The sequence below is a fragment of the Sclerotinia sclerotiorum genome, genomic scaffold, assembly GCF_000146945.2.
Source record: "Sclerotinia sclerotiorum 1980 UF-70 scaffold_13 genomic scaffold, whole genome shotgun sequence".
In the NCBI taxonomy this organism is placed as follows: Eukaryota; Fungi; Ascomycota; class Leotiomycetes; order Helotiales; family Sclerotiniaceae; genus Sclerotinia; species Sclerotinia sclerotiorum.
This window is the reverse complement of record NW_001820823.1, coordinates 766,969-790,863: the sequence shown is the minus strand read 5'-3', so window position 1 is coordinate 790,863 and position 23,895 is coordinate 766,969. Positions and strand designations below refer to the sequence as shown.

The window sequence follows — 23,895 nt, the reverse complement described above, 5'->3', positions numbered from 1 at the left end:
TAGTATATATTTTATTTATAAGATCATATATCAAATTACATAAAAATATATATTATCATTTTTATTCATTTGAAAAAAAAAAAACACCTTTTTCGTTAATTTAATCTAGTTACAAAGGAAAGTACTTGACTAATTAACTTTGAAGCTAGAATAAGTATATGAATTCAGCGCTACTCGAGTAAATAAGTAGGATATCTTATAATTAACCATATGTGTTCTTGTTGGTTTTTCTTTCCTTGGCTTAGGAAATATAGAGCTAATGGAATTACGGAGGAAAATCCAAGATATAAGATTACATAGTTGAAATGATGGTTATTTAGGCAATGAATGAAGTCAATTGCTAAAAAGAAACTGGTGTCTTTTTTTACTTGGAGTGGTAAGTATAGAGGGAGGTTGGGTTCTGGGAAGATGGTTTTATGTAAAGCTAGGTACTTGGTAGTTTTGATGGGAAATAAAATATTTATTAATTGTTGAAGGGTGCTTGATATGATATTAGTATGATGTATAAGAAAATGCGCATTTCTATAATCTATTCTAGTAGATAGGGATCTAGGATCAAGACATAAAGTAGAATTGAGGGCTAGGTGGGTTGGAAGTTAAGTTGTAGTGTAGTTGTTCAGAATAACCGCCATTAGCCTGTTCAGTGGTATACAGTAATAGCTTTGGCTTCGGTGGCTTGTCTCCACTGGCTTCTAGACTGACATGTTCTGGGGATTTTCCGTGCTATGTTTGATAATTTGATTGAAGGCGTTGGACCTGAGTTCTGCGACGCTAGCAATGATCTAATATAGGCTTATATTAGACTCTGTCGATTAGGAAGTTCTGGTAATTTGGACAAGTAAATTTTAGAGAACGGAGGAAATTTATAAAATCGTAGGTGCTTTGAAGAAAAGGAAATCCTGGCTTAAGTGTTATTTATTTATTTATTAGATATATCATATCTCTTTTCCACTTCCTTTCACAAACAGTAGGAAATACTGGAAGTAGGTACTAGAAGTATTAGCTAGAATACCCGCAACTGCGCTACAGTGCTATAAAATAGATCATCCTCGATAACCCCACCTGTTTGTCTAGATAACTCGGGCCCGGATAGCACCGTTGACATCAAATCGGGTGGACAATAGTGCTTTTTCCGGGCGGGGAAGCTTATTCCGAATATGCATATTGCATTGCTTGTCTTATCAAAACATATCTAGGCTCTGTCTAGCGCCGCGTAGGAAGCCGGGGGCGCAAATATTGTACGCACCGTAAAAAAATCAAAGATATTCAGTGCATGATATATCCAGTGCATGTGAATGGTTAGTGATCCACTCTTCAGTGGTTTTTTGACTCGATGCAATGTCAAGTGGACCCTGGCCTAGATGGCTGGTGTTTCTGGTTTGAGGTGCTGGGATTGTAGGTATCCGTTTTTTCTGAGACATTTTCTCGATGTAATAAGTTATATATCGGAATTCGGATGGATTAATTGTTCGTTTGGGTTCGGATTGGTTATTCTTGATGCGAATTTTGAATCAAACAAGAAGGGACCGACGAATTCATGAGAGATTCCAGGAATTCATTGGTCAATCAATATCGGAGTTCTAGATATTCCGATATGAGGTTAAAAACACATCGGGAAATTTGAAGATTCCGACCCTCAACAGTATCATCGAGGATTTTTTTCAAGATTTCAATATCATAATCAAAGTTTCAGTTGTTATGTCTCGCCAAGTTAACATTAGTAAACACGTCAGGGGTGTCACAAGCTCAAGGCAGGATAGCACGGACAACATTGAACTTGAAATGATCAATCTAGAGCAAATCAGTGTCCGCGCTTGATGCTGCAGAAAATGTGAGTGGTGTGAGTTTCTAAATATCTGAGGGAATCACAGAGTCTTTATTGTTTTGAGTTAGAAAAGGTTTCTAACCCAATCCGCTTTACCCGGATAACAATCTCAATGGCCTCGACTTTGCTAGTTACCTGCCGATGAAATTACTCAAGCCGATCGATCCACAGAACCACACTTTCGGGACCTTGGTATGGCTCCTCCTCCGAGTGAGGGGCTAGAAGCTCTTTAGATCTTGGACCATCGATCATACATTGATAAAAATAAGGATTTATTACCTTGTTTGTAGCAAAACCACGAGAATTGATGGATACATGACCTAAAAATCATGAGATTGGCTTGGATGTGACCCGCTCATATTTTCCCATCAATTTATATGGAAATTTTGTGATCAGAGCTTCTTTTCTGCATCTTCCCCGCAGCTATGCTCTGTCTCAACTGATTTAGGCATTTACATCCGACAATTAGTGGTGTCTTTGATATATAACCCTGAAGCTCTTATTTGAAGTCTGATTTTAGACGCAGTTGGCGGTTGCCACAGAGAAATAATGTATGGACAGAGTTTGTCCAGTTTCACTTCTTCTATCTTGCGAGCTCTTCACAGAGACCAAATTGGTCTTGTTTCAACATACAGCAACTATGACTAGCCAAATTCCAGTTCCAATTGCCATCATTGGCATTGCCTGTCGTCTTCCTGGAGGTGTTGGCAATACAGATGATTTGTGGGATCTCCTTGTTGATGGACGAAGTGCTTGGTCTCCGGTTCCCACGGAAAGATTCAATGAGGATGCTTTCTATCATCCAAACCCAGACAATCCGGGTACTACAAATCACCGTGGCGGTCATTTCATCACGCAGGATATAGCGGCTTTTGACGCTTCATTCTTTGGAATATCACCTATTGAAGCCTCTGCAATGGATCCACAGCAACGTATCTTGCTAGAAACCACATATGAAGCATTTGAGGATGCGGGTATCCCTTTTGAAAATGTTCGTGGTTCCAACACTGGCGTTTTCGCTGCTATGTTTACACGAGACTACGATCGCAATCTCAACAGAGATCCTTTAGATACACCCAAATACCATACGACCGGTACTGGTGAAGCGATCATTGCTAACCGGGTTTCATATACCTTTGATTTCAAAGGGCCCTCGATGACGTTAGAGTAAGAGTGGTTGACTTTCATCCTATTGGATCCTTACCAAACCCAGGTTATCTCATTTCAAGTGCCTTTGCTTGTTTGTGAAATTTCGTTAGATAGGAAATGCTGATTAAACTATCATTATAGCACCGGCTGTTCTGGAAGCATGGTCGCTCTCCATCAAGCATGCCGTAGCTTACAGTTTGGAGAGTCTAATATGGCTTTGGCCTCGGGTGTTAATCTCATTTTAAATCCTGATCACATGGTTGGAATGAGCAATCTACAGTATGTCCTGCCATTGTGCGTTTCTTCCCAAGCTTACACCTAAGCTTAGTATGCTAAATGATTCCGGGCGATCATTTTCTTTCGATGAGAGGGGTTCAGGTTATGGACGCGGAGAAGGGGTGGTAACGGTTCTATTGAAACGTCTAGATGATGCTATAAGTGCAGGTATGTAGCATAGTATTAGTCGATCAATCTCGATATGCTAAAGGTGTTATTTCTTGTAGGCGATAACATTCGATCTGTTATCTGTAATACCGCCGTCAACCAGGATGGAAGAACCAATGGAATTACTTTGCCAAGTAGTCAAGCCCAGGAAAGTCTCATTCGTCTTATATATAAGAACAGCGGTCTTGATCCTTGCAAGATAGATTATGTAGAGGTTTGTCGCCTTATCAATGTCCATGCTTCTCAGCTCACATTGCATTTATGAAACAAGGCACATGGTACGGGCACGCTTGCAGGTGATTTGGCTGAGATTAAGACAATCAAAAACGTGTTCTGCGGAGACAGTCGTACTACAGATCTATATGTTGGCTCTATTAAATCAAGCATTGGACACCTTGAAAGTTCTAGCGGTTTAGCGGGCTTGATAAAAGCCGTTCTGTGTCTCGAAAGAGGATTTATTCTTCCGAATTCCGACTTCACACAACCGAAGAAGGGACTTTTACTGGATGAGAGCAGAATTAAGGTATGATTGTCGATAAAATTGGTATTTAGAGATTCTCATACATTTAGATACCTTCCGAGCCGATTATGTTGGAGTCTAGGGTACGACGTGCATCGGTCAATAGCTTTGGCTATGGAGGAACTAACGCACATGCCATCTTGGAATCCTTTGATCAGGCACCACGAGCATGGAGCAGGATATTCCGTAAGAGACTAGAATTGAAAGGGCCATTGCATACGCCAAAGAGCACCAATAATACGTCTTTACCGCCAGCACCGCAGGTTTTCGTTCTAACCGGGAAATCCGAAGACTCGCTCCGGAGTGTAGCCCTAAATCTTTCAAAACAGTCTTTTCCCGAGGATGCCTTGGATGATTTAGCATATACTCTCTCAAATCATCGATCAATGATGAGCTGGAGGTATAGTTTTGTAGCATCGTCTTCCCAGGAACTTCTTACCTCACTACAATCAGTTTCCGACTCACCAAAATCGCTGGTTAAAAGCTCACCATCTCATCGTGTAGTCTTTGTTTTCACTGGTCAAGGAGCTCAATGGATTGGAATGGCGCGTGAGCTTCTTCTGATAGACTCGACTTTCGCAAAGTCGATAGCGGACTCGAGCATGATACTCCAAGCCCTGGGGGCTCCGTGGAACCTCGTGGACGAACTTCTGTCTGATCAGGCTAACAGCCGAATTGACAAAAGTGAGATTGCTCAACCTGCGAGCACAGCTTTGCAGATTGCTCTTGTTGATCTACTTTCCTCGCTTAATGTTACTCCTCAAGTTGTTTTGGGGCATTCAAGCGGAGAAATAGCTGCAGCTTACAGTGCGGGGTTCATTTCTCAATCAGAAGCTCTAAAAATTTCGTACCATCGAAGTTTCATTGGAGGTCTTTGCAAGAAGCTGATTCCAAGTAAGGGTGCAATGCTGTCAGCAGCCCTCAGTGAAGAACAAGTGTTACCACTACTTTCCTCTACACGGAAGGGTAAAGTATCCTTGGCATGTGTAAACAGTCCTTCAAGTACCACCCTTTCGGGAGATGAAGATGCTATTTTGGAAGTACAGAGTATGCTTAATGATCTGGGCGTCTTCAGCCGGAAATTGAAAGTCGATACTGCTTACCATTCCCATCATATGCAGAAGGTTTCCGATAAATATTTAAGCTCTATGGGCTCAATAGACGTGCATGACGGTAGCGATGTTGAGTTCGTCTCCAGCGTTACTGCGAAGGGAAAGAAGACAGACTTTGGTTCTGAGTATTGGGTACAGAATCTTTTATCCAAGGTCCGCTTCAGCGATGCATTGGAGCACTACTGCGCTACACAAAATGTAGCTTATGAGTTGCACGGCGCTTCTTCGAATCATATCCTGGTGGAAATAGGTCCTCATAGTGTCTTGAAAAGTCCGATACGACAAACTATTACTTCAAAGTTCGATCCGTTCAAATATCTCTATCTTCCTTCCTTGGTAAGACATAAAGACGCAACTTACAGTATTCTGGAGCTCGTACGAAGCCTTTTTGATCAGGGCTATCCTGTCGATGTTGATGCAGCGAATTCAATGTGCAGACACAAGTTAAAATCGCCTCGGTATCTTCCAGGGTTGCCAACTTATCCATGGGATCATTCTACTAAGTATTGGCACGAATCTCGATTGAGTAAACAACATCGACTACGAGAACATCCATATCACGATCTTGTGGGGGTACGGATAGCAAGCAGTACCGCAATAGAGCCGGCTTGGACGCACATACTTGGATTGGTACAATTTCCATGGCTCGCCGACCACGTAGTAGACGGCCTTGTCATATTCCCAGGTTCAGGTTATCTTTGTATGGCTATAGAGGCCGTTCGTCAGCTCTTTCAGGGTAGCCAGGCATCTGGAATTGTCCCAACCTTTATTTTGCGAGATGTACATTTCTTAAAGGCACTCGTCATCCCTTACTCTCCTTCAAAAGTAGAGGCTCAGATCAATTTGAGGCCCTGCAGAGACTTCACTAAAGGCTCGTATGAGTTCAAAGTCTCTGCTCTTAGTGATGATGAAAGCTGGCATGAGCATTGTCGCGGCACCATTCAAATTGACTGTTGGTCGGAGCCAGCTGCCGCTTTTGGCTCACATTTCTCAAATTATGACAAGCAACTCTATGATACCGAGACAAATACACAGCCTCAAGTTCTCGACTTTGAAAATCTTTACAACGAAATGCGGTCTAACGGGAACTTATACGGTCCTTCTTTCCAGGCCGTCCGCATGCTGAAGATGAGCAAGTTGAAGGCTGTGGGTAGCGTAAAGATTCCCGACGTCAAGTCAATAATGCCTAGCAACTACATGCAGCCCCATATCATTCACCCTACTACTCTCGATGCACTCCTTCATACAAGTCTGCCACTATTCTCCAATACAATGGGTGCAGGCTCTGTGATGCCGGTTTCTATTGGCAAAATCAGTCTTCGCGGAGATATGAACAACAAGCCAGAAGGGGAATTAAATTCGCACACATTTCTCATTCCGAAAGGTGCTAGATCTGCAATTGCAAATTTACTTGTTCACGACGCGAATGATTCGGACAATCAGCATCCTGTTCTAGAAATTTCTGATTTGGAGATACGCGGGCTTGGAGAGTCTCAAGTTTCCAAGTTGGATTTGCCACGAAAATTTACCTATCAAGTGAAATGGGCTCCTGATATCAAGCATTTATCTTCTCACAAGGAGTCCATCTCTCTGATTGAGTGCATAAATTGTCTACATTTCAAATATTCAAGCTTGAAGATTTTGCAGACAAAGTCGGACTCTGTGGAGATTGCAAGTCTCATTCTATCAACATTAGAAAGGTTCCAGAACAACGGTATCGAATTTTATGATTTTTCAGATACTTCAGATGCAATGCTCAAGGAAATCTCGAGAAAATTTCCCCAGTGTGATCAGGTTCTGCGATCAAAAACATTAGATATAGATAGTGACTTTGAGGAGCAGAGCATCAAACCATCCACCTATGATTTGGTCATCTTGGTAGCTGATAATATGGAGCATATTTCGGACACTGCACTCTTGAATACTCAGAAGCTTCTCAATCCTGGTGGATGGGTCATGATATGGTCTGCAGCGTCCCAACCTTCGACAAATGTAATACAAGGTCGTCTGGCTCAAAGTTCCTTCGATGGAGTGCAGCTTTTGGATCATGGTGATGAAGTGAAGAGAAACATATTAATCTCGAGGAAAGCTGTGCCTGACTCGCAATCACTTACTCCTATTCGGGTGATTGGTAGAGACGGCACCGAGGACTTTGCCAATCAGGTCTGCACATCGTTACAAGAAAGTGGATGTAGTGCTGAATATATAGAGTGGGGTGCAGACCTTCTAGAGGATGATACAATCCATGTTATAATTGACAATGGTCAAAATCCTTTACTGGTCAAGCCATCTCCACAACTTTTCCAGCAATTTGTTGGTCTTGTGGGTGCAAATAAAGCCAATATCCTGTGGATCAGCGCTCACCAGGATCCATCAGCCGCGGATAATCCGGAGAAAGGTTTAATCACTGGATTCGTCCGGAGTGCTTCGGCAGAGAATGCAGATCTCAATTGTATCACCCTGGATGTTCAAGACGCAATTACCAGTCTTCCATCTGATCTTCTACGCACGATAAAAACAATTTTAATAGAATCCTTTTCGACTTCTTCTCCCAGAGGACTACTTAATGAAAAGGAGTACGTGTATCGAAATGGAAAGCTGCTCATTCCTCGTCTTATACCAGACCACGGCGTCAATAGTTGGATAGCAAGAGCTACGGGGAAACCTACTGTCGAAACGATTGCATATTCAACTTCTGGACAAATGCTCAACCTCGATTTAGAAACAGCAAACATCGACGAAAATCTATATTTTGTGGCTGAGGCATTGTCTGAAGACCTTGCCTCGTCGGAAGTTCAGATTGCTGTAAAGGCACAACAAATGAGCCGAGCTGACAATCTGGTCAAGCTTGCGAATTCATCGACAAAAGAATTTCCTAAACACATTCGTCAGTTTTCCGGAACTGTTATTAGCACTGGAAACCGTTTAAATAGCGGTCTGCGAGTCGGAGACCGTGTTTGTGGCTGGTCTTATAATACCAAAGCACATTCGAGCCATGTTCGAATCGAGGAAAAGAATGTTATTCGCCTATCAAGCGATATTTCCTTTCGTATAGGCTCTACAATCCCCTTCTCATTCATGACTGCATATCATTCCTTAGTAGAGCTGGCCCGTTTAGAGAAAGATCAAACCATTTTGATTCACGACGCCTCTACAGCTTTTGGACGAGCTGCCCTCGCACTCGCTCAACATATTGGCGCTAAAATATTTGCAACGGTATTGGAAGTAGACGACAGAGAAAATGTCGCAAGACAGTTTAGTCTCCAAGCCGAGAACATCTTCTATGAACAAGCTACGAACCTAAAGCAGAACCTTTTCCAGCTTACCAACCAAGCTGGCGTTGACGTGGTGCTAAATTTCGTAAAGGATACTTACAACGAGGATTCCTTTGCGTGTGTTGCGAAATGCGGCGCTTATATCCATGTAGGGTATCCAGGAGAAAGCGAAAGTGGCCCTGAGAGCTACACCTTCAAATATCGACCCATGAACAACACAACCTTTTTCTCGTTTGATCTAGGTAGTCTGATGCATACACGACCACAGAAAGTGGTAGATCTTCTTCAAAAATCCACTGCTTTACTGCATCTATCAGAAGAGCGTCTAGATACTCAAAATTACGTATCGGTGGCTCCAGGAAAACTTCGCGATGGCTTCAGATTACTGTCATCTCAAAAACACCTCAATACCGTCATAGTTGAATCTGATGAGCACAGTCAAGTACAAGTAATCAATATGAACCAGCATGCACAGAAACTTGATAAAATGACTTTTGATTCAAACTCTACTTATATCATCGCTGGTGGACTAGGTGATCTCGGTCAGCGAATTTGTGGATTGATGGCTCAAAGGGGCGCTAAGAGTATTGTTATTCTGTCTCGAAGAGTAGCTAATAATGACCTCATGGATTCCTTGAGAGCACGTCTTGGTGGTATTTCACCAGGATGTGGTTTACATAGCATTGTCTGCGATATTTCCTCTCCATCGATGGTTCGAAATGCGGCTAGCACGATCGAAAAGATGAATTTACCACCAGTGAAGGGGATCGTTCAATCGGCTACAGTGCTTCAGGTAAGTAAAGAGCTATTTTCATCTAGGATTTCTCAAAAGTCTAATGTGTAAAAAATAGGACGTCATCATTGAACGAATGACGCTTGAGAACTTTATGACTCCTCTAGAGACAAAGCTAGATGGAACGGCTTACCTTTTAGATACGTTCAAAGATGCTGATTTGGACTTTTTCATCATGCTTTCATCGCTCAGTGGTGTGATTGGTACTATGGGGCAAGCAAATTATGGTAAGCATTATGTTTTAAGCAACTTTCCCGGAAAACTGCAGTCCAGAACCATATGAAGTAGAAAAGTACTGACCCCTGATAGATTCCGGTAACTTGTACCAAGACACCGTTGCGCAGAACCAAAAACTTTCTGGGACTCACATCATGACCTTGGATCTGGGATTGATCAAAAACACCTCAGTTTATGATGGAGCTGACGGTGAATTGAGAATGCAGAATCTCATTCGCCAGGGAATGATCCCTGTGGATCTTGATGAGCTAGATGCTGTTCTGGATTACGCATTAAGCCCACAGGCTCGGAAAGACCGTTGCAAACAAGTCGTCGTTGGCATAGATGGAGTGTCGATAGCTCAAGCTGCGAATTCTACACCAACAACACAGTCTGCATCGTTTGTGCATATACGAAACACTGGTGAGAAAGTGGCGGATCTGAAAGAAACTCAAAATTCCGTCGATAGGAAGCAAACTATAAGCGATGCAGCATCACTAGCGGAAGCACATTCAATTTTGGAAGAGGCAATAGTTCAAAGAGTTTCTCATCTGATATCGTTAGATTCTAGTAAGATTGGGCTGGACACATCTCTTGTGGATTTTGGTCTGGATTCGTTGACGGCGATTGAGCTCAAAAATTGGATTGGAAACGAGTTTGGTGCTGCCATCCAAGCATCAGAAATTCTAGACGAGCGTAGTGTCTCGTCTCTGGCCGTGAGAATTGCAGCTAGGTCCTCGCTTTTACATTCAAATTCAAATATTACGAGTGAAGCTCCCGTCGTCGTCAATGGCCATGGCACCAATCCTGGGAATAACTCTCCTTCATTCAAGGTCCTGCCCGTTCCAGATCTTTCCAGCTCGCTTGAATTACATCTGGCGTCTGTACGAATGTTTATTTCAGAAACTCAACTATCCCAAACTGTTTCCGTAATCCAAGAATTCATCAATGGCTCTGGAGCTGAATTACAAAAACGACTGATCGAACAGCGAAAAGAGACGGAGAATTGGCCACATGCTAAATTGTATCTCCGATCCCGAAAACCTTTGAACCCATATAGCATATTTTATGGAACTCACGTCTCAAGTACTATTGCGCATAGCCAAGCCGAACGTGCGGCAATCATTTCCCTATCAGCGTGGAATTTTAAACAACGCATGGATACAAATAATCTGGAACAGGATTACTTGAATGAGGAGCCTCTTTGCATGGATTCTTTGAAATGGATCTTTAATGCTAATCGCATACCTCAAATAACCATGGACAAAATGCGCAAGCATGCAGATAATGATTATTTCGTTGTGCTCAGAAGAGGTCATGTTTTCAAGGTGAGGCTTGCCAAAAACATGAGCCAAGAATCTACATATCTGTTGTTGTTGAAGACTTTCTTGACAATCTTGCGCCTTTCAGAGGAGAAGATACCAGCAGTGGCGACCTTGACTGCAGATGAACGCGACTCATGGGCCGAGCTAAGGGAAATGGTGAAAGGAATTAGCCCTAGCAACAGCGCAGCGCTCGAAGATATTGAGGCATCAACATTTGTGATGTGTCTCGATGATGGATCCCCCGAAACCCCAACGGAACGCTGTAACCAATTTCTTTACAGCCCATCCAACAGATGGAGCGATAAATCATTTCAATTTGTAGTATGCGAGAATGGAACTTCGGGGTTCATCTGCGAGCACACAATGTTAGATGCCGCATCCTCGGCCCAAATCAACAATTTTGTAACGCAATATATTATGGACTACCGACCAAAAGCTCATAGCGATGAACATGCAAATGTGCAGATAGATGAACTTCTGGAAGAGATATCATTCGGAACTAATTCGACAATCGAGAAAGAAATCCAGCGTGTTGAAGATAACTTTGGACAAGTCCACGACCAACCCGCGACTTATATACAGTTCTACATTTCCACGCTGGGTAAAAAGTTTCTCCAGTCATTCAAGATTCCACATAGAGCCGGCTGTCACTTGGTTATTCAACTCGCTTCGCTGTTCCATTTTGGCAAACAATATCCGTGCTGGGAGGCACTCACAACTATGTTCTTTCGTCTCGGGCGTGTAGACTGGATGCAAGTTGTCTCACCAGCCATGTACGAATTTTGCGCCTCGGTAGCCGAGAATCAAAAATCCGCAACGGAGCTGAAAGCATTACTGCGAGAAGCGGCGAGTGTACACAGCAGTACAATGACAAAGAATGGACGAGGTTTAGGGTTCCTGGCACATTTCCATGCCTTGGAAGGAATGATTGCTGAAGACGAACCTATTCCTGCCTTCTTCGAAGATCCCACCTGGAAGATGGCTTGGAAGTGGGCTACCAAGAAGATCAAAACAGATTCTGCTGCGGGTTTTATATATCAGGAAGCTGGGTATTTGATGCCAGATCCAGAGTCTTTTCTGGTGCATTACGAGGTGGAAGATGAGCGGTGCTTCTTTTGGATTCAGGGTACAGGGGATCATCCTAGGCGATTTCAGGAGGCTTTGGAACGTGCTGCGGTGGTTGTGAGGAATTTGCTTGAGATGTGAGATTTTAACATAGGATAATTTGAGTTTGAGAAATATCATTTATTTATATTATTAGCAGATATGAACGATGTTTCTGTGTTTTCCGATGTGTAATACCTCCACGCAAAGTAATTTGGTTGTGCAATGTAATCACGTGTAGTCGCTTACATAAAACAAAATGGATAAGATGACCTCACACCGAACCAGCCGCATTGGACATTCGCTTCCTCCTGATCAGTCCATCCAGTATCCATCATTGACATCTGCAACTTTCCCAATTAAATTAAACAATTAATCACAACATTCCCCATCATCCAAAAATGACAATTCGGCCCCCATTCGGCCATCGCATGCGTGACGTCCATTTCCAATTCTCCCCCGCCTATACCCCTCTGAACCACGGCTCCTTTGGCGCCTACCCACGCCCCATCCAAGAAGCCCAAGATACGTTTCAAAAACAATGCACTTCCAGACCCGATACATTCTTCGTCTATGACCTCCCCAAACTCATCGATAAATCACGAGAAGCTGTGGCACCTCTCCTAGGTGCTGATCCCAGGGAAGTAGTTCTAATTCCGAATGCTACGACGGGCACAAATACCGTGTTGAGAAATTTGAAATGGCAGGAGCGTGATTTGATTTTCTATTTTAGTACCATTTATGATGCGTGTGAGAAGACGGTTGAGAGTGTGAGGGAGATGTTGGGCGTGCAGGTTCTGACGCATTGTCAGGTGTTGGAGTTTCCGATTAATGAGGAGGTGGAATTGCAGAAGTTTAGAGAGTTTGTGAGGTCGGCTAAGGCTAGGGGGATTAATGTTAAGCTTGCTATATTTGATACGGTGAGGCTGCTTTAATTTTACGGATGGAGTTGGTTTATGTGGTCGGTAGTTCTGATTTGTCTCTGGATGTTTGTTGCTTTCATTGTTTTCTGTTTGGTTTCCATTGATGGTCACAATTATTATACTGATGGAAATATCAGGTCCTAACCTTCCCAGGCGTTCGAATGCCTTGGGAAGACCTGGTACGGATATGCAAGGAACTAGGTGTTTTGAGTTTAATTGATGGTGCTCATGGTATCGGACACATTGATCTCACACATCTTGGTTCAGTCAGTCCCGATTTTTTCGTCAGTAACTGTCATAAGTATGGTTCTCTTTATCTTAGAAAAACACATCTTGACATACCACAGATGGCTTTACACCCCTCGCTCCTGCGCAGTCTTTTATGTGCCCCTCCGCAACCAACATTTCATCCGCACCTCCCTCCCCACATCTCACGGCTACCGAAAAAGCTCTAAGGATGATACCCTAGAAGACATCAACACATATTTCCTCTCCATGTTCAATTTCGTCGCAACAATCGACTACACCCCGTACCTCTGCATCCCCGCCGCAATATCCTTCCGCAACACCGTGTGCGGCGGCGAAGCAATGATCCGACAATACTGTTTTGACCTCAGCAAAGTAGGAGGTTCTATATGTGCCTCCATACTAGAAACATACACACTCCCCATTTCCGCAGGAAGAGAAACATGTTTTACTAATATTCGACTACCAATACCATTTTGGGCCGATGGTCCTAAGAACCATCACGGAGATGAAATTTCAACCGCTTTCCAGCCGAGTGATGCGGAGAAAATTAAAGTCTGGTTGAATAAAACTGCAGTCGAGGAATTCGATACGTATCTTCAGATTGGTTGGCATGCGAATGTTCTGTGGGTGAGATTGAGCGCGCAGATATATTTGGAATTGCGGGATTTTGAGTTGGTGGGGGAGAAATTGAAGGGGTTGTGTGAGAGGGTTAATGAGGGGGAAGTAGAGGGAACTAGGAGGGTGGAGAAACTGCAAAATGTGGAAATTTCCGAGAAGAGGTAGTTCGAACATCGTGATGCTCCTTATCGAGACGAGATTTCGATCGATTTTAACCGTGATGACTCGGGATACTAAGTCAAGAAATGATTTCATACTTCTCCGGGAATCAACGACTGCAGATTTCTCAAAAAGAGGTGTAAGAAGGTGGATATTAGAGGATAGATAGACGAAGAGAAATTGTACAGAAAAACATCCTATCACGCATTATCATTTAGATAATATCTACCAGATAGATCAGCCTTTCTCACACCTATACTATAAAAGTATTTTCACCAAAACCATAACCAACAAATAATCTTCAAATTTTACTACCAGTTTTTCAATCTTTCCTTCCTCAAGTTATAAGTATCTATTTAAAGCAATAAATACACAATTAATTTCCTAGTAATACCTGTCTATCTTTTATCACGTTACTCCTCCGTTTCTCCGCAATCTCAAAAACACAGATTCGTTTCAATTTTCTGTGTCTCTCTTGAATCAACTCTAGACCTCCAGGGATTATCTACGGTTTTGTGGATTTGTTAGTTAGTTAGATTGTTTAAAATCATTTATTTATTCCATCCTCTCTATTTGGAAAAAAGCAAACAATTACTTCGTATATTAAAGCTCAAAATTATTCGACTTGATGTTACTCCTATATTTCGGTATTGATGAGATCTCACAACTCCGTAGAGATAGGATAGAGATAGTATCAAGTGCTGCTTGGGTGTTACATATATATCGTGCTAAGAGTCGTTCATAGGTTTTACAGTATGGCTTTTAAACCTACTCCCCTCCTCCCCTCCCTCAATAAGATTTGTTTTGTATATCATGTTGTTATTTTAAAACTTTTACTTAAGATGTTTGGTGTGTTGACGTGAAGGGCACGAAGGCTGGGATGGTTTTATTACTTTTGACGACAGTTATATGATCTATCAATTTTCTTGTAAAAGCGCTTATTTTTCTATTTTTTGTCTCCTACAACCTCTTCATTTCTATAGTATTTCCCCTCTTCTCACTCTTCAAGACCATCTTATCTAGAGCATCCACGATGGAACTACAAACCTTCCAAATAATATACCTTCTTCCCAACCTTTATCACCATCCCGTTATATCATCTTTATCTTTCTCTCCCACCCAAACCCCTATTATCCCGCCGAACTCCTCTAAATCAAAACACCATCTCAAATGCATCACTTTTATACCACTCAGTATTATTATTATTGTATACTCTATATATCTCATACTATCGGAACATGGTTATATAATATTGTAAAAGGAATAGGTTGAGATATATGCGTCCCGATAGCACGCTGTAAAAGGAAAATGAAAGAGAAAGCTGATTAAATCACATTATAATATATCAATTAAAAGAATAATTGATTTCATAATAGATTTAAAATTGAAACTATATAACTGTGATGGAAATCCCTGCTTTCCTCCCACCCTTATTATATAAGAAACCTCAGGTACATTAACCATGTCCACACATGATACGATTACTCGAGATTAGTATGCGATTTAGGTGACCTGAGGATCAGATCCGGACAAGTACTAGGTATCAATGGTTATCGGTAAAGTAAGATCATTGGAGGGATAAATATGACTTCTTTTTGTCTAGCTATTGCGGCTAGGCCATTCATTTGTGTATATATAGAGTAGCTATCCCCATCTACAGGTGCTCTTCACCTGTAGATTCTAAGTTAAATACAATTGCTGGTCTATAAACACCCTTTTGGTCACAATAACTATATAATAAAATCATGATTTAAATTACATCAAATTATATTCATTGGTTGCAAAGTTATCAATAGGTGAAAATCACGATTTTTGGTGTAAAAGGTGGCCGGAATTAGGGGGTGGTCGGAAAGTAGGGTACTAGACTTATCACTTGACTTGACATTGCTAGATAATTATTAGAGCCATATGTAAACCATCATAGATCATAGCCTTAAAAACTCAGCGATTTTTCATATTAAGAAAGAGATATCTGATAGTTATATCTCCTGTAGTGTATCTAATGGAAAGGAGGACAAAATTATGACAAATTATGACACTTGAGTACGGAGTAGACATGTTACAACCTCACTCGAGGCTACCCACTAAACCCTCTAATTGCTACGTTTTGACATAAACTACTGCTCAAAAGGATGTCAAACTTGCGCATAATAGTCTGCTCACACTTGCATCACTATACATGTATTCCTTGACACCCGGATGATCTTATTGTCTCTAAATTTACACATCCATCATGGGAATCCATACTCCTCCCAAACCAATCTTTCGACGAAGGTTCATTCTATGCAATTCTCGACCACCATGCCTCGCCATCATATCCTTCTCCCATTTAGTGTTTATCGGCTGGCTTTGGGGTCTTTGCGTTTGGGTTTCTAGGATCGTTCTTGAACTCCTCGCCTGTCATAGTCAATCTAATCAGTATCTCTTTACGTCAAGTTTTGTGGTCCATATCCGCAATCAAGTAAATAGGTTAGACATACTGTTTGCCATGGCGTTGGCAGCAGAGTTGATTCCGTACATAATGACGGCACCTAAATCCCAACTAATCAGCCCGAAAGTTCAAACCCTAGTCCCCCAGTTCCAAAAGCTTTCAAAATTCGCAATCCGTCACATCTTTGAGCTGAACCGCTCTCGACGTAACATACCTGCAACGAAGAAAGGAGCCATTGGCTTTGCTAAAAACACAATTTCATTAGCGAACATTCCATCAACATCGGAAAAGTACGGAACGAAAGCTTTTCACGGCCTTCAATTCAAGAGTTTAACATACCGATAGGCGCAGGGAACTTCTTTCCTAACCAAGACATTGTGATATTGTACTGTGGGATACGATTGGAAATGTACCGGAGGATTGGATGGAGGTTAGGTGGTGGTAATTTTGATAGTGTAGTGAGGTTGAGTAGGTATGGCAAGAGCCGCAATGCAAATAAGCTAGAGCATATTTAGGTTAGCGTGGGCATCAGGTCGGATGAATGATGAGAATTATTGATGCCTTGGATTTTAGGCCAAAGGAGCTCACTTCCCAACTCAGATTAGTCTTATCGTCACACAAAACATGTGACAACTCATTACACGCCCAAGGACATCTTCAGCTTCAATTTCCCCATACAAATAATTTATATTCTCAATTGCAATTGGTCTCCACAAGAGCTCAAGCCTTCACTCAATTCACTCAAAATGGAGCCACAGATCCTTGTTTACTCCTCACTTCGTCACTGCTTCCTTTGGTCCTATTTCCCTCATTTAAGTTCATATATGTTACCCGGTACAGCCACCTTTCTCTCTTTCTCTCTCTTCATACATCAAAATTGTAACCACACAAACTTGTAACCAATCTATTATTATTACCTATCCAATTTTCAACCTTCCTGCATTGTCTTTTCATTTGACACGCCGCTCTTGCTTTAAAAGGAGACAAGAATTCAAAAAGTGCGGGGTATCTAGAAAGCTTGCCATTGTTGCGATCATTTTAATCCAATTACATGAGTCCTTGTGCTACGAAACCTCTTAAACCTACCTACTTTGCAGCTTCCATCTTTCTTTGTTTCTGTTGATTGCATCTCCGAAAAGAATAGGAGGAGATAACGTCAATTCTTTAAGAGATAGTATCGAAAATCATTTCTGCTTTGCATTCGAAAACGACACGAGACGAGGTAAATCGACAACGACGACGACATCAACATCATACCACACTTTGGGAAATCCAAACTTAGCGATATATTACAAGAATCGGATAATAATTGAAACTTAAAATCTCAATAGTTCAATTGACCAATCGACTATTCTTTTCTTCACCTTTCTCCGAGTGCTACAGCTTTCAATCACGAAAACTGCACATCCATCAGCCAGGCTTCTCCAGCTCTAACAATCATCAATCAGCATCGTCACGATGTTTACAAGACGTATCTCACGCAGCTCTATCTTGAGCCAACCTCTTCGAGCTTTCACGACTACATCTACCACTCTCTCCCGCGCTCCAGCCCTAGCAGATATTACCCCTCAAGATGTCGCCTCATTCGATGCAAAGCAGAAAGAATTTCGAGAAAGAATCGCAGATCAACATCGTAAGAAAGAAGCTGCAAGTGAGTCCAACCTTTCCTCCCAAGCTCAAACATCTGCTTCGGCAGGCCAAGCACTAAGCGGAGCAGAACACGCAAACGGAAATGGCGAGAAGAAGGGAAAGTTAAGTAGCTTGATTTATGGTACCCCAGAAGGTCGGGAAATGGACAAGGAGATTGAACAAAGTTTCAGTCAGGTTTTGGCGAGAGGCAAATATGTTCATTCGATTGTATTCCATGAGGTGAAACCAGATAAGGTTGATGAATATGTCAAATTGGTTGGCGAATGGTATCCAAAGATGGCGGGTATGGAAGAGAATAAAGTACACTTGGTTGGAAGCTGGAGAACAGAAGTTGGCGATTGTGATACTTTTGGTAAGTTTTCAGCTTCCGTTTGCTCCTAGATCTTATCCAAACAAGAGACACTAATAATGATTGATGATGATAGTTCACATTTGGGAATATCAAAGATATCACGGTTACCACGACTCTCTTCACAGTATTGCATCGCATCCCAATTTCGCTGAATTCGACAAGAAGCTTAAGTCTCTCATCACGAAGAAGAACGTATCTCTCATGCAAGAATTTTCCTTTTGGCCTACCACTGCCCCACGTCAACTTGGTGGTCTCTTTGAATTGCGCTCTTACACATTGCACCCTGGTAATCTCTTAGAATGGGAGACCCACTGGCGTCGTGGTCTCAAGGCTCGTAGAGAAGTCATGGAAGGAGTTGGAGCTTGGTTTGTACAGATTGGAGAGCTAAATACTGTACATCATTTGTGGCAGTTTGCTGATCTGGAAGAAAGAAAGAAGAGAAGAGAGCAAAGTTGGGAGATTGAGGGTTGGGGTGACACAGTTCACAAGACTGTGCCATTGATTCAAAATATGAAGAGTCGTGTGCTGATTCCAATGCCTTGGAGCCCGGTAGCTTGATCGATGATTATTTGTACGAGATGAATGTCGGGTCCGGCGAGAGGAATGAGAGTGGGATTGAGCATAGAGCATTGCGGATACCAGGACAGATTTAGTCAATGAAGTGCGATATTGAAGCGATGAGATCGAAAGTTGAATGAATGATACCCAGCATGGGATTTGATTTAGAATCTGGCACACTGCTGCATATATTGAAAAATTGATCGACTGGAAGCAACGCCACTGTAAAGAGACCATGCAAAATCATCATAAATAAGAATAGTTTAGCTGCTAAAAAGTATATTCCCATGCTATACCGCTAACATTCGTGTCATTCTTGGCTCGTACCGAGGCAGCTTCTTTTCCAGTGCACATCCATCCTCATTCATACATACTTACGTACATACGTGCTCCATATATGTCTAGTACAGTAGCAGTAGTAACTTACATCCTCGGTTCTCGAAAGTATCACCATGATTTCACCGGGCTCCATCCAGTCTCCTGGTAGGTATCCATTCTTATCATTAAACACGTATTCTCTTCTTGGCGGGATTTTCTCTAATATTTTCTACGGAGTGGAGTGGAGTTGAGTTGGAGTGGAGTGATTGATCATTGATGAAATGAATAATAAATCTTTTTCCTATCCCTTATACTATTCTGATTTCTTGTCTGGTTAAAAGACCACTGGTGGACGATATAGGATGGGTTAGATGGGATGAAGAATATAAAATTATTATTTATTATTTATTATTTATTATTTATTATTTATTATTTATTATTTATTATTTATTATTTATTATTTATTATTTATTATTTATTATTTATTATTTATTATTTATTATTTATTATTTATTATTTATTATTTATTATTTATTATTTATTATTTATTATTTATTAATATGAGATTTATGTGTTGGTAGGATAGGGGATAATAATAGTACTCAAAATAAGTGAATAATTGTTACGAGGTTTGCCGTCTAGATCACGTGGAAGTGCTCTAGGCTCTCGAGGTGGTTTATAACTAGGCGTCAAGCAGGGACTTAAGTAATGACAATAATGATATGCAATTCGTAACTAATAGTAGAGTATACTAAATGATTGATCTTGAGCACGAAGCTCTATGCAAAGGAAATCCATCTTGGTTATATAGACCTTCATGCTAATCGTCCCCTTGGTCCCCTCGGTCCCTTCGATCAAGAGACCGAGGGGATCTAAGGGACCATGTGATTACATAATTGGTTACATGATACGAGATCCGAAGCCGTCGTAACAATAAATCCTACACAAATTAAAAATCACAATTTCAACTTTCAATTTCTCAAGCAATAAAATTGCGAAAAATCTGAAATTTTCAGAATGTATTATTATATAAACAAAAAATTTGTAATTAAAATTTCAAAGAATTATATCCATAAATAAGAAAGTTATAAAAGTCGATTTTCGTCATTTTTGGTGAGGAAAAGTGGCCGGAATTAGGGGTGGCCGGAAAGTAGGGTACTAGACTTATATCTTTTATTATCTATCTTCTCTATTTTATTCCTTCTATAGTTGTTCTTTAATCGTTTATATATTTGTCCCACTATATGATTACATTGAACTTCCATATAGCCAATAACCAGAAGCAGTAGACTCACTCCAGAAATACAAGTGTATACATATATATATAGGTATGTAGTATCTTTCTCAATACTCTTGGTATTCAATCAGAGTTGTTGCTCCCAATAAAGATTAAACCTCGCGTAGTTATCTATATCCATTCAAAACTAAGGACTCTGCTCTCTTCTTTTATTGTCTAAAGTTGTCCAAAAAGAGATTATTGGGTATCTTGGAACTTGTAAAGACCGAAGAATTCCTGGTGAATTCAAAGTAAGATTTTATAACAACAGATTGAACATATCGTTGCCTATATCTCGATCACACGCACGGATTTTTATAACAATCATAAACCATTTTATGAAATGGAGGGAGCGGAATACAGAAAGCCTAATCAGCAGTTGGAGACTCTTCGACTTTATCAATCCGAGCAACGGTAGACGCACAATAAAGTGTCAACACTCTCATCCGCATTTGAGCTACAAGCATAGGGCAAATTTTAGCCGGAACGGATATATACTTACTTCCATGATCAGCCATTGCCTTAACCTTACATCTTTCACTCTCCAGCGAGCCGTCTTTGAAGCTGCATTGATAGCAAATAGAAATAATACCACTTCAAAAATCTCATGCATTTCAGATAAAGAGTGTGAAGACATTGTATGTGCCTCCTCCTTCGCATTTTCCCAACAAAAGGACTAACCCTCTAATTTAGCTATCCCGTGGTTTGCAGCAGTGAACAGTTGAAGATGTTTTAAAGCTTGAGACATTCGTTTATATCCGTGGTAGTGAACACTAAGTCAACAACCGTCTTTCCAAGAATACTTCACATACCTATTCATCTTCTTCCTCGCATCAACAACTTGCTCAATTTCCAGGTCCTGCTAGAGGTCGAACTATCCACTCTAATGCAGCTGGTTTATTTTCAGATTTTCAGGGTCCTTGGAAGTATTGCCAATGCGTAAACTATCTCACTTGTCGTGTGAGTAACTTCATTACGTCATAAAATCCAGACTTTTCAATTTCACCCTACCCTTGGGTGATTAGCTGCAAGGAATGGGTAGATCAACGCGCAGAATGTATTCGTAAGCACGTCATAGAGCAAGATGCGAAGCGTGCTATTCCAAAGTCAAGTACCGGTCTGAAATCTGCTCAGGCAGAACCATGCGAGCCTGTCAATAAAAACACACAAACTAGTGTAGCACTGCAGCTCATCCCTGGCGCTTCAACTAACCCTAATAGCAGTTGTTCTCTTAAAGGATTCTTTCATGATCATCAGAACCATAGAAAGGGAGGTGGCGACGTTGATATGGGTGGATTTGATACCAAATACAGGAATCAATCATCACAGAGTAGTGACGCGGATGACGGAAGTGAGTATCCAATTTGGGGAGATGACTCTCATTCTGATTGGCTTCCCACCCGATCTGGCGATGGACGCCAAAAGAAGTCAGCAAAGCATCTATCAGTGAAAAGTAGGGAAAATAAATGTAGGAACAAGATCCAAACAGTTTAGTGGATTATCCAGCTTCTCCGATGGAACTTCTTCGCTTCACTAGAAGCATCTCGATCTCCAAATCACGAATCATTTCATCCTAAAAGTTTACGTTGAGCTTCTTTGCACTAGTTGATGTATATCTGACGACTTTATGACCTCAACGAGCTTCATCTTCTCACTATCACTATCACAGATTCAAGATAAGGGGCAACAAGAAGAGTTTGACGAAGGTATGATGAATGGTGCGCTAGTATTATCGAGATCAAAGTGTTTGAAGAGGGACTTGAGCTAATGCTTAACGATGCGAAGAGTCTGTGGAAAGGATTTCAAGGTAGTGAAGAGAAAAAGATGAAAATTTGAGCGGGTGAGTGAGGTGAGCATGATTCCCTGGAGAGGTACTTTGGAAAAAATGGGAAGAGAATGGTGGAATGGGGACTCGAACAATACATGAGGTGGATCGAGACGAGAAAGTATGATATTAGTGGCGAGATTGGGGTGTGATAGTGAGAGAAGAACGGAGCTGAAGACGCTAAGAACAGTGACAAGAACCATAAGGAAGACTCGACTCAAGTGCTTGAGTGCATAAAGATCGAGGCATGTTATCGGGCAACGATGGTTGCGATTTGACGGCGGATGCATATCTGACGAACAGAACGATCGAAGATGATGGAAATCAGAATACTCAGAATGAAGTCCTGGAATAAGTAGAAAACAACGCCAATCTGAACCAACCAACTAAATTTAATCGCCATTTATATTCCTGTAAACAATGCATCCGCCAAACCACCGTACTAATATTTACATAGCTCAACTACAACAAACCTTCCATCTAATCACTTGTAAATCTCCGCACTCTACACAACCCTAACAAAATCCCACAAGTCACAATAAAGTATTCACATCCGGTATTATTCACCCATTAATATAAAAGTATTCAAAAAATGCAGGACGAAAATCTCCACAAGGTACAAAAGCCAGAGAAAAAGGAAACAAGCACGATACTCAAAAGGTCATTTTCTAGCCTCGCATCATATCTCAAGAGATCGCAACAAAAACCATCTGCCAGTTCGACGAGAAAGCTTGAAGGATCCATTATTTCAACTACTACACAAGGCGAATCTACAGCTAGTCGATATCCAAGTCCCACTAGAGAGATTATCGAACTTCTAGAGGGAAATGCATTAACAATAGATGTCTCTCCAGCAACTACCTCTGCGGCAAAACCAGAAACCCACCAAACCACCTCCAAAATTAAAAATCCATGCACAGAGACCGCTGCATCATCTAGCCATAATCTCACTTCGGCACTACAAGCAAATATGCATAAGGATACGCATATACAACAAACCATCCCACAACCCACTAATTCTCTATCACCAAGTACGAGCACGAGTACGGGTACAGAGGAGAGAGATAAGCAACTCACTACAACCACATCCGAAAATCAAAAAAGAAATATACAGGAATTGTTCATAAAGAGCTTAATCAGCAAACTTACCAAAGAAAGAAGAGAAGCAAAAATGAAAGTGAGAAATTCGAGGAGAATTCGTTATTTAGCTGCTATGAGGAAGATAGTGAGGAAAGGTTGGAGTAGTCGGACGCATGCAGGAAGGAAGAGAAAGTTAGATGAATTGTGTCGTTAGGAGTTTTTTTTTCTTCTTTTTTTTTCTTCTTTTTTTTTCTTGATTTGTCTATGCTGTTTTTGCTTTGAAAGATGTTAAAATATATCATCGCGTGGTTTATTTTGAAATGTAAGATCTTAGAAAATGAAAATTTATATCAGGATGTAAGGCTTATATCTGCTTTTGATACTTTTGCTGACTACATTGGATCTTTTTCTTTTATTTATCTATGAGTTGTCATCTTGAATATTCATAATAGCAAAGAATTTTACGATTATTCACTATCTTCTGATCGCCTGAAAGAATTCAACTTATACCGTGTACTACCACCAGATGCCCTATATCACTTAGTAAAATATCCTGCCTGGCTTTGATGGACTGGAATGATTTCTGAAAACTACAATTCTAATGGGGTGTTCAATAACTCACCACACATCACACAGGAAAGTTTGATGATGGGAGATCCTAGCTCCTTGAAATGGTTTTTGATAGATTTCTTC

At 41.2% G+C, this 23,895-nt stretch overlaps 8 protein-coding genes across 8 annotated transcripts; 5 read left to right on the top strand and 3 right to left on the bottom strand.

The window, feature by feature from the left end:
* Positions 1–596: 596 nt before the first annotated feature.
* SS1G_09447 (predicted protein) lies at positions 597–1,163 on the bottom strand (the record flags this gene model as incomplete). The annotated part of the gene is made up of 3 exons (XM_001589675.1): positions 597–636; positions 703–782; positions 1,080–1,163. 3 exons carry the CDS (start codon positions 1,161–1,163, stop codon positions 597–599), a joined length of 204 nt encoding a protein of 67 aa, XP_001589725.1.
* Positions 1,164–2,465: 1,302 nt separating this feature from the next.
* Positions 2,466–11,865, top strand: SS1G_09446 (hypothetical protein; the record flags this gene model as incomplete). Its single annotated transcript, XM_001589674.1, has 10 exons — positions 2,466–2,992; positions 3,116–3,253; positions 3,303–3,418; positions 3,478–3,632; positions 3,690–3,941; positions 4,443–4,487; positions 4,628–5,623; positions 6,161–9,118; positions 9,177–9,345; positions 9,428–11,865. 10 exons carry the CDS (start codon positions 2,466–2,468, stop codon positions 11,863–11,865), a joined length of 7,794 nt encoding a protein of 2,597 aa, XP_001589724.1.
* Positions 11,866–12,164: 299 nt separating this feature from the next.
* SS1G_09445 (hypothetical protein) lies at positions 12,165–13,718 on the top strand (the record flags this gene model as incomplete). Its single annotated transcript, XM_001589673.1, has 3 exons — positions 12,165–12,683; positions 12,824–12,987; positions 13,034–13,718. 3 exons carry the CDS (start codon positions 12,165–12,167, stop codon positions 13,716–13,718), a joined length of 1,368 nt encoding a protein of 455 aa, XP_001589723.1.
* Positions 13,719–16,041: 2,323 nt separating this feature from the next.
* SS1G_09444 (predicted protein) lies at positions 16,042–16,519 on the bottom strand (the record flags this gene model as incomplete). The annotated part of the gene is made up of 4 exons (XM_001589672.1): positions 16,042–16,109; positions 16,193–16,243; positions 16,358–16,387; positions 16,483–16,519. The coding sequence occupies 4 exons, from the start codon at positions 16,517–16,519 to the stop codon at positions 16,042–16,044; spliced, it is 186 nt and encodes a 61-aa protein (XP_001589722.1).
* A 1,082-nt stretch (positions 16,520–17,601) lies between these two features.
* On the top strand, positions 17,602–18,703 carry SS1G_09443 (hypothetical protein; the record flags this gene model as incomplete). Its single annotated transcript, XM_001589671.1, has 2 exons — positions 17,602–18,145; positions 18,219–18,703. The coding sequence occupies 2 exons, from the start codon at positions 17,602–17,604 to the stop codon at positions 18,701–18,703; spliced, it is 1,029 nt and encodes a 342-aa protein (XP_001589721.1).
* Positions 18,704–20,495: 1,792 nt separating this feature from the next.
* SS1G_09442 (predicted protein) lies at positions 20,496–20,934 on the bottom strand (the record flags this gene model as incomplete). The annotated part of the gene is made up of 2 exons (XM_001589670.1): positions 20,496–20,534; positions 20,800–20,934. 2 exons carry the CDS (start codon positions 20,932–20,934, stop codon positions 20,496–20,498), a joined length of 174 nt encoding a protein of 57 aa, XP_001589720.1.
* Positions 20,935–21,352: 418 nt separating this feature from the next.
* SS1G_09441 (predicted protein) lies at positions 21,353–21,791 on the top strand (the record flags this gene model as incomplete). The annotated part of the gene is made up of 2 exons (XM_001589669.1): positions 21,353–21,360; positions 21,518–21,791. The coding sequence occupies 2 exons, from the start codon at positions 21,353–21,355 to the stop codon at positions 21,789–21,791; spliced, it is 282 nt and encodes a 93-aa protein (XP_001589719.1).
* A 923-nt stretch (positions 21,792–22,714) lies between these two features.
* On the top strand, positions 22,715–23,416 carry SS1G_09440 (predicted protein; the record flags this gene model as incomplete). Its single annotated transcript, XM_001589668.1, has 1 exon — positions 22,715–23,416. The coding sequence occupies one exon, from the start codon at positions 22,715–22,717 to the stop codon at positions 23,414–23,416; it is 702 nt and encodes a 233-aa protein (XP_001589718.1).
* Between the last annotated feature and the right edge of the window lie 479 nt (positions 23,417–23,895).